This window comes from Phyllobates terribilis, unplaced genomic scaffold (genome assembly GCF_046119375.1).
Source record: "Phyllobates terribilis strain yellow unplaced genomic scaffold, ASM4611937v1 Scaffold_1__5_contigs__length_1240528914, whole genome shotgun sequence".
Classification (NCBI taxonomy): Eukaryota; Metazoa; Chordata; class Amphibia; order Anura; family Dendrobatidae; genus Phyllobates; species Phyllobates terribilis.
The window spans coordinates 1,147,175,915-1,147,190,697 of NW_027362761.1; the positions used below are offsets into that span (position 1 = coordinate 1,147,175,915).

Genomic DNA, 14,783 nt, shown 5'->3' on the forward strand with positions numbered 1-14,783 from the left:
AGAAAGGACAACCCCTTCAGAATCCCTTGTAAAATAATAACACTTATACTCATCTCTGGTGCCGGCACCATTCCAGCATTGTCGGCACTGGCTTTGCCCGCCTACCGACAAATCACATGTGTCCGGAAGAAGCGAGAGCCGATACATCCAAAGGTGGGGAGAGGGAAGCCAGCGCTGATTGACCCCAGGGATCACGTAACATAACATTGTTATGTGATCCCCGGGAGAGCCAGTATCGACACCACTGGAAGGCACCGGAGGTGAGTATAAATGATATTATTTTACAACGGGGAAAAATAGGCATCCACTTGTCAGACAACCCCTTTAATATCACTATTTTAGTTCTTTATTATTATAGTGAAATTGGTAGGAAACCATTTTTTCATAAACTTACTAAAGAACACATCTATAGGAGAACTATTCACTGGCGGAGAAAAGAGTCTGTGTATGGACACAGTAGCTGGAGATGGGTTTTTGGCAAGCAGCGTTAGAACACAATATAAAATATCCCTAATGTACCGTTTAGCATTTTCCAATCAGCTCGCCGATATGATGTGGTTTATCTTTAGAATACATGCCGCAGCGAGCTAAAAGCCTTGAGAAGATAATGCAACGATGATCTGCAAGGTTACATTTTTATTTCATCCAAATGATTGATATCCGCCCCCTAATCGATAGAGGATTATTTGATCATTTATTCATAGTGGAAGCTTCCTGTAAACAACTTTATAAATAACAAAGGTTTATTGCTGATTTGGATGATTTCCCATGGAGAGGGATCTGTCTTTACCGAGTCCTAAACGCTGAGTAGGAATATATTTTATTATCAGACTGCAAGTTTTATTATATTGTATGACATTTATTATATTGTAGATGTTTTTTCTTCAAAACGAGACCACCCATTAAAGTGCATTTAGTGAGAGTTTGTATTTCCTGGGTTAATGTTGGCTGTCATGTGGTCACCTTACCTTACAGAGGTAGTTCATCTCTGGGGGGAAAAATCTACTTAAATACATGTATTTTGGGCCAAAAATAATATTTGCATTTTGGTTTTATTTGATGAATTTTACACCATTTGGCTTTTACAAGCTTTGTTTCCCTACATTCAACTTTGATGTGGTCATAAATCAGGAGCTCAGAGAAAGATAGCAGAGTTAGAAACTCTCCTAGTGGACTGTCAGAATATGTATGGTGGTCCGGAATAGGAGGTGTTTGTATTTACATTCATATATAACTGAATAACAGCTCTGGAGCACAAACTGCAGCACTCAAATACTGTGGGAAAATACTGCATCATAATACTGTGCAGAATAAAGGAACATTTATTACATTATATTACACGGATGTTTTTTATTTTATTTGGGCACATAAGAAGCACAAATAGCTGCTGATGCCCCAGCTTATGATGCCATTTGGTGCAATTAGGACAATGCCACCAGTTACAGCGACGTAGACTTTTACTGTGGAACAGGAGAATAATGTAAGACTAAATTACTGGATGTGTAAATGATTTATTCTCTGTCCATAAACAAAATATGGGATGTTTATGAAACATATTATTTATCCTTGCTATTACATTTGACTTATTTCTATGGATAGGATAATTTTTATGAAATTATTCCACACTTTTTAGATGCAATTGTTCACAGATTGGGGACCTCTGACCATCTTTGCTTCTGAGAGACTCTGCCTCTCTAACATGCTCTTTTCATACACAATCATGTGACTTACAGTAGTTGAAAATTGACCCTCCGGCTGTTTTTCCTTAGCACCACTTACTTTTCCTGCCTTTTGTTAACCCCATCCACACTTTTATGAAATGTGTTGCTGCCATCAATTTCTAAATGAGATAATTTTTTCAAATGAAATGGAAAAATGTCTAATGTTCACCTTCCGATCTGTGTTCTATATTCTGTTGTGAACAAAATATAGCTCTAAGAGATTTCCAAATCATTGCATTCTTGTTTTCTTTACATATTATACAGCATCCCAACTTTTTGGGAATTTGGGTTTCAGTATAAACATACACATAAGCATTTATGTGAATACAGATAATTCATATGCAGTATACACACAATGATATTTTGGAGACGGGACTTGTTCACTACACTAGATGATTTGTTTTTGTTCATTCATTCATAGTTGTAACCTCTATAACTTTTTTATATAAGCTTCACTATACCAGGTCTTTTTTGTGTGAGATTAGCTGTAATTTTAAAGGGTTGTCCACTACTTGGACAACCCTTCTCAATCCCTATGCTTCCCTACAGTAAAATAACAATACCTATACTCACCTCTGGTGCCAGCGCTGTTCCAACGGTGTTGTCACTGGCTCTCCCAGGGCTCATGTGACATTATTATGTCATAAGATCCCTGCAGCCAATCAGTGCTGTCTTTACTATCCATTCCCACGAATGTAATTGAATTCTAGAGAAAGTGAGAGAGCAGCCGCAGCTCTGACTTCCTCCGGATGTCAGATTTGTCAAAGGAGGAGAAAGTGAAGCCAGCACTGATTGGCCACAGGGATCATGTGACATAACAATGGAACAACGCTGGCACCGGAAGTGAGCATAAGGTGTTGTTATTTTATAAGGGAGAATATATTGATTGACAAGGGGTTGTCTGAGTAGTGGACAACCCCTTTAAGTGGCATTTTGTAAAACCTATAATAATGGAGAAAAAAACACACAATTTTTTACTCATTTTACCCATCAACATAAATAATGGGTTTCACTATATTATAAGGGTTTTTACTATTATAGAGAAACCAAATATTTTTATGTTATGTATTGATTTGTTACATTTATCTTTTAAAAGTGTATAAAAAATGAAAAATGTGATTATTTCAATGGTATTTCATAACTTTTTTAGTAATTAATATGTTACAGGTATATATAAATGCACTAGTATATAAAGGTATATCTCTATGTACCAGTACAATATGCCTGTAAAGAAGAATACCATTTAGCTCTATAGACAAAAAAAAATCTCTTATTCTTAGTAGTGCAGCCTATGGCTCATAACTAAAACTCCTACTTGCTTTGTAAAAGGTTGAGAGTACAAAAGCATCTTGAACCATAATTTTGTGGTGATAGACTCCCTTTAATTTTTTTTTCTTAAATTAGACAACTGGTAAGGCTAATTATCACTGGAGTAAAACTAGTGGTGTTGTGGTTTTGGAGGCAAAAAAACACCAAAAAAAGTTATGATCCAACAGTAAATGTCCCAGGAAAATAATTTGATGACACTTTGTAAGCACATCCCAAGAGAATGGCATAATGACTTCTAAAAGGTCAGTGACATACCAACACTTTTCCCCTGAAGAATCACCCAACTCCCAATACAATAACACCCAGCCATACAATATGTCTTCTAACGGGTGCCATGACGTTTGGTATGAGAGATACCACCCAATGGACCCCGGTGAGATATGTTGGGTTTCATTTTACTGTCTGAGAGGGAGAATAGTGTGGCAGATCTAACATAACTTACGATAATGTAGCAACAAAACTTTGGAAAACTGGCACAGGACTCTAGAACAATACGCTGAGGAAAGTTCCGAGGATGAGTATTGTGGAGAACATACATGTACTTTTTCTGTTTGCATCTGTGATATTTTGTTGTATCTGCTTTTGTGTTGTATCGTGGTGTACATCTGTTATGTTTGCGCCCCCCTTTCCTGAACTGTTCATCATCAAACCCACTGTCAGTGGATAAACCACTGTGGGCTGTGTACTTTGGTGTGTTTCGTTTGGTGTCTCATCTGGGTGACTACAGTTAATAGACTTTAAGTTTGTATTCTTTTTGTTTCTTTTGTGCCTGGTGCATTAGGCTGCCTTGACATCATAACAACAAGCAATGGTAGGTCTCCCCATCTTCTCTTATTAAACAAGATGACTGTTCCTTGCATTTATTTGTGTTTTATTTTATATCATTTATATGAATATGCAATGAATGTACTGATATGTGATTAAATCAGACCATAAATCTAAAGGGTTTCTTAATGATTGACAATATAAATTAAATAAAACCTCTAAATGTTCTTCAGACCCGCTTATATATAGATATATATGATACACAGTGTCGGACTGCAAGGGCCCACCAGTAACCAATTCCGGGGCCCCACTTTTCAGCTACATGCAAATGTGACATTATTCACAATCACAAATTTATATAACAATGAACTGGGTAGATTGATAAATGAATAAGATGCTGCCTTTCTGTACACAGTGAACAAGTACAGTGCCTACAAGTAGTATTCAACCCCCTGCAGATTTAGCTGGTTTGATAAGATGCAAATAAGTTAGAGCCTTCAAACTGCAAACGAGAGTAGGTTTTATGAACAGCAGAATAAATCTTACAAACCAAAAAGTTATGTTGCTCAGTTGAATTTTATTAAATTTTAAACATAAAAGTGTGGGTCAATTATTATACAACCCCTATGTTTAATATTTTGTGGAATAACCCTTGTTTGCAATTACACCTAATAATCGTCTTTTATAAGACCTGATCAGGCCGGCACAGGTCTGTGGAGTTATCTTGGCCCACTCCTCCATGCAGATCTTCTCCAAGTTATCTAGGTTCTTTGGGTGTCTCATGTGGACTTTATTCTTGAGCTCCTTCCACAAGTTTTCAATTGGGTTAAGGTCAGGAGACTGACTAGGCCACTCCAACACCTTGACTTTTTCCCTATTGAACCAGGCCTTGGTTTTCTTGGCTGTGTGCTTTGGGTCGTTGTCTTGTTGCAAGATGAAATTACGACCCATCTTAAGATCCTTGATGGAGGAGCGGAGGTTCTTGGCCAAAATCTCCAGGTAGGCCATGCTATCCATCTTCCCATGGATGCGGACCAGATGGCCAGGCCCCTTGGCAGAGAAACAGCCCCACAGCATGATGCTGCCACCACCATGCTTGACTGTAGGGATGGTATTCTTGGGGTCGTATGCAGTGCCATCCAGTCTCCAAACGTCACGTGTGTGGTTGGCACCAAAGATCTCGATCTTGGTCTCATCAGACCATAGAACCTTGAACCAGTCTGTCTCAGAGTCCTCCAAGTGATCATGAGCAAACTATAGACGAGCCTTGACGTGACGCTTTGAAAGTAAAGGTACCTTACGGGCTCGTCTGGAACGGAGACCATTGCGGTGGAGTACGTTACTTATGGTATTGACTGAAACCAATGTCCCCACTGCCATGAGATCTTCCCGGAGCTCCTTCCTTGTTGTCCTTGGGTTAGCCTTGACTCTTCGGACAAGCCTGGCCTCGGCACGGGAGGACACTTTCAAAGGCTGTCCTGGCCGTGGAAGGCTAACAGTAGTTCCATAAGCCTTCCACTTACGGATGATGATCCCAACAGTGGAGACAGGTAGGCCCAACTCCTTGGAAAGGGTTTTGTACCCCTTGCCAGCCTTGTGACCCTCCACGATCTTGTCTCTGATGGCCTTGGAATGCTCCTTTGTCTTTCCTATGTTGACCATGTCTGAATGCTGTTCACAAGTTTGGGGAGGGTCTTAAATAGTCAGAAAAGGCTGGCAAAAGAGATCTTTAATCCACACATGTGAAGCTCATTATTCTTGGTGCCTGAACTACTTTTTAATACTTTAGGGGGACCAAACAGAATTCTTGTGGTTTGAGGGGTTGAATAATAAATGACTCTCTGAATTAACTTTTTACGTTTTAAAAAAACAAAACAAAAAAAAACCAAAAACAAAATTTGCTGCAGTGCATTTCCCACTTCCAGGCTGATCTACAGTACAAATGTCACAATGCCAAGTTAATTCCGCATGTGTCAAGCAGCTAAATCTGCAGGGGGTTGAATACTACTTGTAGGCACTGTATATTGTGCCAAGTACTGCTCATATAAGAGGCTGGTGGCCCACCAGAGGATTCTCCTCTTCTCCTGTGGGCCAGTCCAAGTCTGACTGTACATATATACTGGTAGATTGCTGGTCAATATCTTGTAATTATTATGCATATTTGAAGGTTGTTAAAGGGTTACTTCCATAATTAACAAGTCATCCCCTAGCCACAGGCAATAACTTGCTCATCCCTGGGGGGGTCTGACTTTAGCCCTAAAGGGGTTGTCCAGGCTTGGGGTTCAAGTCTGCAGTCAGAGTTTGACGGTGCCGGAAGCAAATCGCATACTTTCGGTCACGCGTCAACCTAACTGCAGCTTCATTAAATACAAGTGAGATGAGGGAGGCCATACACATCTAGTCTAAATGTGGCTGGAAGTATACAAATCTCATACTTGCTGTTACATGACCACTCGCTCCCAGCGCCAGCATTGGAGAATCCTGACATCAGGCATTGTGCTCGCTGTCACAAGTCTGCAGTCACTTTGAGTGACTGCAGACTTGAGCCCCAAGTCTGGACAACCCCTTTAAGGCTATGTTTACATAGCATTTGACCCTACATTCCATTGCTCTTTTAATACCCACTATACCTGCATAATGTGCCAGTATGGGACATTCATGATAGATATACAGCTGATCAGGAGAACCTCATGTGACAGCTTATCAGGAGAAGAAAATGTATTGCATCCAGTTTCTATTCTCTTACATACTAAAAATCTATAAAAACATCAGAAATTGACATTTATCTTATGAGTCATCGATAAGAATAGCTATTAAGTAATTCTCTTTTTTTACAGCTGAGAATAAATTATACAGTTATATGAAAAACTTTGGGCACCCCTATTAATCTAAAGTTTAATGTTTTATAAAAATTGGTGTTTTTGCAACAGCTATTTCAGTTTGATATATGTAATAACTGTTGGACACTGTAATGTTTCTGCCTTGCAATAAGGTTTATTGTACTAACAGAAAATGTGCAATCTGCATTCAAACAAAATTTGACAGGTGCATAAGTATGGGCAGCCTTATCATTTTCTTGGTTTAAATACTCCTACCTACTTTTTACTGACTTACTAAAGCACTTTTTTTGGTTTTGTAACCTCATTGAGCTTTGAACTTCATAGCCATGTGTATGCAATCATGAGAAAAGCTACTTAAAGTGGCCACTTGCAAGTTGTTCTCCTGTTTGAATCTCCTCTGAAGCGTGGCATCATGGGCTCCTCAAAACAACTGTCAAATGATCTGAAAACAAAGATTATTCAACATAGTTGTTCAGGGGAAGGATACAAAAAGCTGTCTCAGAGATTTAACCTGTCAGTTTCCACTGTGAGGAACATAGTAAGGAAATGGAAGAACATAGGGACAGTTCTTGTTAAGGCCAGAAGTGGCAGGCCAAGAAAAACATCAGAAAGGCAGAGAAGAAGAATGGTGAGATCAGTCAAGGACAATCCTCAGACCACCTCCAGAGAGCTGCAGCATCAACTTGCTGCAGATGGTGTCACTGTGTATCGGTCAACTATACAACGCACTTTGCACAAGGAGAAGCTGTATGGGAGAGTGATGCGAAAGATGCCGTTTCTGCAAGCACGCCACAAACAGAGTCAGCTGAGGTATGCAAAAGCACATTTGGAGAAGCCAATTTCTTTTTGGAAGAAGGTCCTGTGGACTGATGAAACCAAGATTGAGTTGTTTGGTCATACAAAAAGGCGTTATGCATGGCGGCAAAAAAACACAGCATTCCAAGAAAAACACTTGCTACCCACAGTAAAATATGGTGGAGGTTCCATCATGCTTTGGGGCTGTGTGGCCAATGCCGGCACCGGGAATCTTGTTAAAGTTGAGGGACGCATGGATTCCACTCAGTATCAGCAGATTCTTGACAATAATGTTCAAGAATCAGTGATAAAGTTGAAGTTACGCAGGGGATGGATCTTTCAGCAAGACAATGATCCAAAACACCGCTCCAAATCTACTCAGGCATTCATGCAGAGGAACAATTACAATGTTCTGGAATGGCCATCCCAGTCCCCAGACCTGAATATCATTGAACATCTGTGGGATCATTTGAAGAGGGCTGTCCATGCTCGGCGACCATCAAACTTAACTGAACTGGAATTGTTTTGTAAAGAGGAATGGTCAAAAATACCTTCATCCAGGATCCAGGAACTCATTAAAAGCTACAGGAAGCGACTAGAGGCTGTTATTTTTGCAAAAGGAGGATCTACTAAATATTAATTTCACTTTTCTGGTGAGGTGCCCATACTTATGCACTTGTCAAATTTTGTTTGAATGCAGATTGCACATTTTCTGTTAGTACAATAAACCTCATTTCAAGGCAGAAACATTACTGTGTCCAACAGTTATTAGATATATCAAACTGAAATAGCTGCTGCAAAAACACCAATTTTTATAAAACAATAAGCTTAAGATTAATAGGGGTGCCCAAACTTTTTCATATAACTGTAAATGCAGGTGGAAATACAGCCCTGTAGTATCTAAAATGACTTAGACCTTTGAGGCATACATACAGTTAGTATTAAAGAAAATGACCTATTTATTAAATCACGTTTTCTGTGTTACATGTATTTTTTTTTAAAATGTAGCCATTTTTTTTCAGAATACAATCTATTATGAAAAAAGAGAAATCCTGCAATTTTCACACTGGCCACTAAGGCTATTCTAGACTTATATATCCTGTCTGTTATCATAATTAGCCAAGAGCTTGCAGTCTAACAAATTACCTTTACATGACTCCTTTTGCAGCTGATCCCTCCTATGGAAACAGGCAAATAAGGAAAGTCCTAATGGCTAGCAGATGTGAGGCCAACCTTAGTTTGAATGCATAGAAGGGCAGAGATAAGAGTCCCAGATGAAAAAAGAAAACTTAAAATTCCCTTATCTACTTTATAGAAATTATAAAGTGAGGTTTTATGAGCTGCGTTGATAAAATAGTTAGGAAAGTCATATTTTCGAAAATGTGATGAAATGGCAAACGCAAAGCATGGTTTTGCATCTCTGCGATGGCCAGGGTCCACCAAATGGATATTGGACAGAGAGATGACAATATCTATGCCATGTCTCCCATCTATGTACAGATAAAATCATGATAGGAAAGATGATGGGAATATCTCCTGCCGAGGACCTTCAGAGGCGAAGATATCGTAGAAGTTGGGAATCTCATAATTTCTTAAGACTAAGACACATCCTATAGCTCTCTGAAGACCAGCCCTGTAATTAGTCACCGAGGGGAGGCATGTGGGTATAACTTGTGCTAATAAAAGGCAAATACCAAATTATGATCTTTGTTCAATGCCAGGAAGATACATTGCTGTGTAGGATTGATCCACTTTTCACTGGAGTTCTTCCCTCCATAAATCTGAGCCATTTCCGTGATCAGTTTTAGTAATTTTCTTTTGTTATTCCTTTTTCTTTTATGAAATTGTATATGCTGCATTGTTTTGTCCCTTTTGTAAAATCTTTTGTATATTTTATAAACACTGTCTACTTTTTGGATTAAATATATAAAAATGTAATAGCTTTGTTCCTTTTGCTCTATAAATTACGTATAAAGCCGTATGCTACCTGTAAGGTGTGTCCAATTGGCTTGTAAAGCAATTGGTGGTGGCAGCTAGTAGTTTAACTGGGGTTATTGTGGAGCTTGGCAGTGACAATACCGTGGTATACAGTCATGGCCGAAAGTATTGCCACCTTTGAAATTGTTCCAGAAAATGAAGTATTTCTCCCAGAAAACTATTGCATAATTCTAAAGTAAATCCCAAAATTGGGTGGGACAAAATTTTTGCCACCCTTAGCTTAATATTTGGTTGCACACCCTTTGCAATAAATAACTACAATCAGTCACTTCCTATAACCATCAACAAGCTTCCTACACCTCTCAATTGGAATTTTGGACCCCTCATCTATTGACAACTGCTCCAGGTCTCTCATATTTGAAGGGTGCCTTCTCCCAATTCTCCCAACAGCAATTTAAAGATCTCTCCACAGGTGTTCAATGGGATTTAGATCCAGGCTCATTGCTGACCGTTTGTTACAATACTGGCATAGTACTGCTAGAAAACAGTGGCCAAAGAAGCACAAGCAGGAACAGCAAGCAGTAGTAGAAGTTCTTGGAGATAACAAGGAGTTGTAGGAAAGAATCCATAGATAAATTAAAACAGTCTGGGTAAGAATGTTCAGGAGCTGGAGACTGAAACTAGGCTAACAGCTAGACCCAATACTCAAGCAATGATTGAGAGATCCATGCGGCTTTAAGTAGGTCCAAAAAGGAAACAAGATGGATTCCATAGATTCAGAATCCGTCATCTTGGTAAAAGGCAAATGCAGAACACAACAGAAGCCTCCAGTTGTAAGGAGTGAAACTGCAGCACAATTATTAAAATGAACAATAGCGGCCACTAGTGGTCAAATTGTAGAAGGCAACAAAAATCCTGACATTACTCCCCCTTTCAATCTCAACATCCGCACGATGCTTGGAATGGTTTATGTGGGTATTTTTGGTGGAACTCTTTAAGCAGTCGAGGAGCACTGAGATTTTCTACAGGTTTCCAGGAGTTATCTTCAGGGCCATACCCTTGCCACTTTATTAAGTACTGCAACTTGTTTCTGAATATTCTGGAATCCAGGATCTTTTCAACTGTGTAATGTTCTTTCCCATCCACTTCAATAGGATCAGGAGGAGGCAGACAACGCCCTGGAAAAGGATTTGGAACAAATCGCTTTAGTAAGGAGACATGGAACACTGGATGTATCTTCATTGTTCTGGGAAGTTGAAGGTGAAAAGCTACTGAGCTAACTTGTCCAATTATTTTAAATGGACCAATACATTTTTGACCCAGTTTTGGTGAGGGTATATGGAGTTTCAAATTCTTGGTGGAAAGCCATACTTCATCACCCACTTTGAAGCTTGGAGAAGGTCTGCAAGATTTGTCTGCTGCTTCCTTATATTTCTCCTGGGCAATTCTTGTGGTGCATTTTAGTATTTCTAGATTCTGTTTTAGGGATTGTATTCTGTAGGTGACAGCAGGGATAGGCGTTTCTCTGGGAATATTAGGAAGGATACTTGGATGGTACTCAGAATTTGCGAAGAATGGTGTTTGTTTGGTCGAAGAATTTTGAGAATTGTATGAAAATTCTGCCATAGGAAGCAAATCAACCCAGTCATCCTGGAGATGACAAATGGTGCATCTGAGATATTGCTCTACGATTTGGTTTGTTCATTCAGTCTGACCATTAGATTGGGGATGGAATGCAGAAGATAAACTGACATCAATGTCCAATGCTGCACAACAATTCTTCCAGAATCTAGATGTAAATTGTGTTCCACGATCAGAGACGACTTTGTCTAAAACCCTATGAATACGAAACACATTTTGAATTATAAGATCAGCAGTCTCTTTTGCAGAAGATAAACCAGTGCAAGGGACAAAGTGTTGCTGCTATGGTGAGTCGGTCCACCACTACTAGGATTGAACTCTTTCCCTTGGAAACTGATAATTAGACTATAAAGTCCATAGATATAAAGCCCCAAGGACAAGATGGAATTTTAAGAGGCTGCAATAATCCCATTGGTGATGTGCGGGGAGTTTTATACATGGCACAGGTGCTACAGGAAGATACATATTGTTTGACATCTTTTTGGCAATTGGGCCACCAAAAGAAACGAGACAGAAATTCTGTTTTTTTTAATTCCCTTGTGTCCTGCTAACTTGAAGTCATGGATTAGTTTTAATACTTTGTCTCACAGTTTCTGGAACATAGATGCAATGATTATGAATCCATACTTTATTTTGAAAGATAAGAGTTATATCTTCTGGTGGATACAGAAGAATTGGGTCTGTCTCGTATGCTTCCCGTATATCTTTCAGCAAGTCTTTGGTATGGATCACCAACAGGAAGTTTGACTCAGGCAGAATAGTTGTTGGTGGTGCTGCTGTAGAAAGATCTTTGGAGAAGATCCTAGATAAATCATCAGCCTTACCGTTACGGGAGCCAGGTCTGTAAGAGATAAAGTTGAATCAGTTAAGAAAGAGGCTCCATCGAGCCTGGTGGGGGGATTAACATTTGGCAGACCTGATAAATTCAAGGTTACGATGGTCAGTTACAACAACAATTTGTTGAGCTGCTTCTTCTAGATGATGTCTCCATTCCTTGAAAGCAGCAATGATAGCTAGCTTTGTTCCCCGCATCATAATTATTCTCTGACATGGTCAAACGTCTGGAGAAATAAGCACAAGGATGTAGCAAATCTTTTGTTCCTGCTCTTTGTGATAGAATGGCCCCTACTGCACTGTCTGAAGCATCCACAGTATAGGAGTTGTGGTGTACTTAGTCTTCAGGCAAGAAAAAGCATCTTGTGCTTGAGGAGACCAAATAAATATGCCTTTCTTTGTTAATTCCGTGATTGGCGTGATTATACCTGAAAAATTCTTAATAAAACAGCTGTAAAAATTGGCAAAGCCCACAAATAATTAGACTTCTTTCACGTTTTTTGGCTTTGGCCACTCAGTGATAGCTTGAATCTTGCAATCCTTGAGTAGACATTATATAGCCCAAGATCTGGATTTCTGTTTGATGAAACTCACATTTGTCCAGCTTAATATAAAGATGGTGCGTCCTTAGACACTCTAGCACAGTTTTCACATGATTCTGATGCTCTTCTGCAGAATTAGAAAAGATTAGTATATCATCCCGATAAAGGACTACAAATTGATTAAGTCTCTGAAAATGTCATTAACGAAATACTGAAACGTCGCAAGTGCATTGCCAAACAACATGACTAAGTACTCATAGTGTCCATAACGTGATCTGAATGCTGTTTTCCATTCATCACTTTGTCTAAGGCTATGTGCCCACAATGCAGAAATGCTCCGGATTTTTTCCTGAGCGTTTCTGCATCTCCCTGGCAGAAAAAACGCATGCGGATTATACATGCGGATTGTACATGCGTTTTTCCTGCTAGGGACAAGCGGATGTGAAGCGTTCTTCACATGCATTTCCGCATGCGGGTTGTCAAGCGCTTTCCAAGCGATTTTAGCATCACTTGGAAAGTGCTTGACAACTTGGTCACACTATATAAATCCATGCAAACTGCATGGATTTATATAGTGTGTCCGAAAGAATGTTTAAAAATAAAAAATAAATATCATACTTACCTTCTGATGGCCCTCGGTGTCTTTATTCGATGCTTCTCGGCTTGCTGGCAGCTCGCGGTACACTGAAGGACCTGCCGTCACATGACTAAATGACGTCAGGTCCTTGAGCCCACCGCGATCTGCCGGCAAGCCAAGACAAGCACACCGGGGGCCATCAGAAGGTACTGTAAGTATAATATTTATTTTTTATTTTATTCTTTTTTTACAGGTTCTATGGTACCCGGGTCTGGAGGAGAGTTTGCTACTGAATCAACCTTGGCAGATGTGGAAATCCATTGAGAATCAACTTGAAACTTGATAGAAATGAAGCAATGAGAGTCCTTGTTTTCTTTTTTAATGTTGGGTGGAATAGAAGAAATTGAATAGATGACAGCATTCACTGGAGGCGGTGGTTCAGACAAGACTGATTCTTCGGCGGAAAAATTGGAATCTGCTATCACTGCCACTGTCTTACCTAATCGCGAAGGACAATTGACAAGAAAGTGGTCAGTCAGTCTTACCACAATAAAAACCCTGATTTTCCTGAAGTCTCCGTTCTTTTCTCTCAGCACTTTCACATTTTAATAGACTGTCGACCTGCATGGATTCAGCTTCAGATATGTGAGGACTCTTTATCTCAAAGTCTCCAGAACTGGTGGTTGAAACAAGTGAATAACGATTATTGTTGCGGGACCCGTTTGAATTCCACTTTTCCAATCTTCTCTCTGATAATCGGTTGTCTGTACAAATCCAATGGTGAATGAAGTCATCAAAATTTGTGGGTGCATTGTCCCAGGCTAGTTCATCTTTGAGTGTGCTGGAGAGTCCGTTCTTAAAGAAGATAATTTTGCAGCATTATTCCATTCGGTAGCGATTACCCACCGTTTCAATTCTGTGGCGTACTCTGCAAAAGAGTGTTTACCCTGACGTAGCACCATCAGTGTAGCTGAAGCTGTTGCACAATGATTAGGGTCATCAAACACCTGGCTCATAGCTGCTAGGAAAGACTCCAGATCATTAAGTCGATCATCATGAGTTTCAGTAAGGGGGCTGGGCCAGACCAATGCTTTTTGTCAGTAGCATAATGATACACAATACTTTGGATCTTTTGATCTGTCAGTATGGAAGTGAGCAGGGTGTGCACCAAAGTACAATCTGCACTGGTCGATGAATCCACTAAATTTGTCACGGTTTCCACCAAACCTAAAAGGTGGCAGTCGAAAGGTGGGTGGAGAGGCCGGCGCAATATGTTGATTTTGTAAGTGAAGAATTTGTTCAGACTGCAGTGTAATCTTATTGCTTAGATCTTGCACAATATTATGTAGATCCTGTGTAGCTTGTCCAAAAATTTTAACGTTATGATTTGTCTGATTTTCAAATGCCATGTATTTTGTTTTTAGTGTTTGCATATCTGTATAGATGTTGGTAAGCAAACAGTTCATCTTAGTTACACGCACCTTCAATTTTCCTCCCTCTGGGGCATCCATGATGAGTATCCTGTTACCATACTGGCGTAGTACTGCTGGAAACCAGTAGCCAAAGGAGAACAAACAGAAACAGCAAGCACTAGTAAAAGATCTTGGAGATAGCAAGGAGTTGTAGGAAACAATCCGTAGATAAATTAAAACAGTCTGGGTAAGAATGTTCAGGAGCTGGAGACTACACTGTGTTCCAAATTATTATGCAAATAATATTTTCTCAGATTTTCCCAAATTACCTATATGAATTGCAGTCATTGTAATTTTCCAGTCAAATAACTATTAGAGTACAATTGAAA

At 39.5% G+C, this 14,783-nt stretch overlaps 1 protein-coding gene across 7 annotated transcripts in view; it reads left to right on the plus strand.

The window, feature by feature from the left end:
* Window positions 1-14,783, plus strand: part of PPP2R2C (protein phosphatase 2 regulatory subunit Bgamma) — a 255,847-nt gene that overhangs the window by 114,080 nt on the left and 126,984 nt on the right. For 2 of the 7 annotated variants that reach the window (XM_073648119.1, XM_073648129.1), the window contains 2 exons: window positions 3,832-3,861; window positions 10,543-10,648. The exons of 2 other annotated variants lie outside the window; for them this stretch is intronic. In XM_073648119.1, the coding sequence (XP_073504220.1) occupies window positions 3,859-3,861; window positions 10,543-10,648 (109 nt within the window). In that variant the 5' untranslated portion in view covers window positions 3,832-3,858. Of the gene's footprint in view, window positions 1-3,831; window positions 3,862-10,542; window positions 10,649-13,235; window positions 14,231-14,783 lie in introns of those variants that run through there. 3 more of the 7 variants (XM_073648163.1, XM_073648146.1, XM_073648138.1) reach the window with 2 other exon arrangements.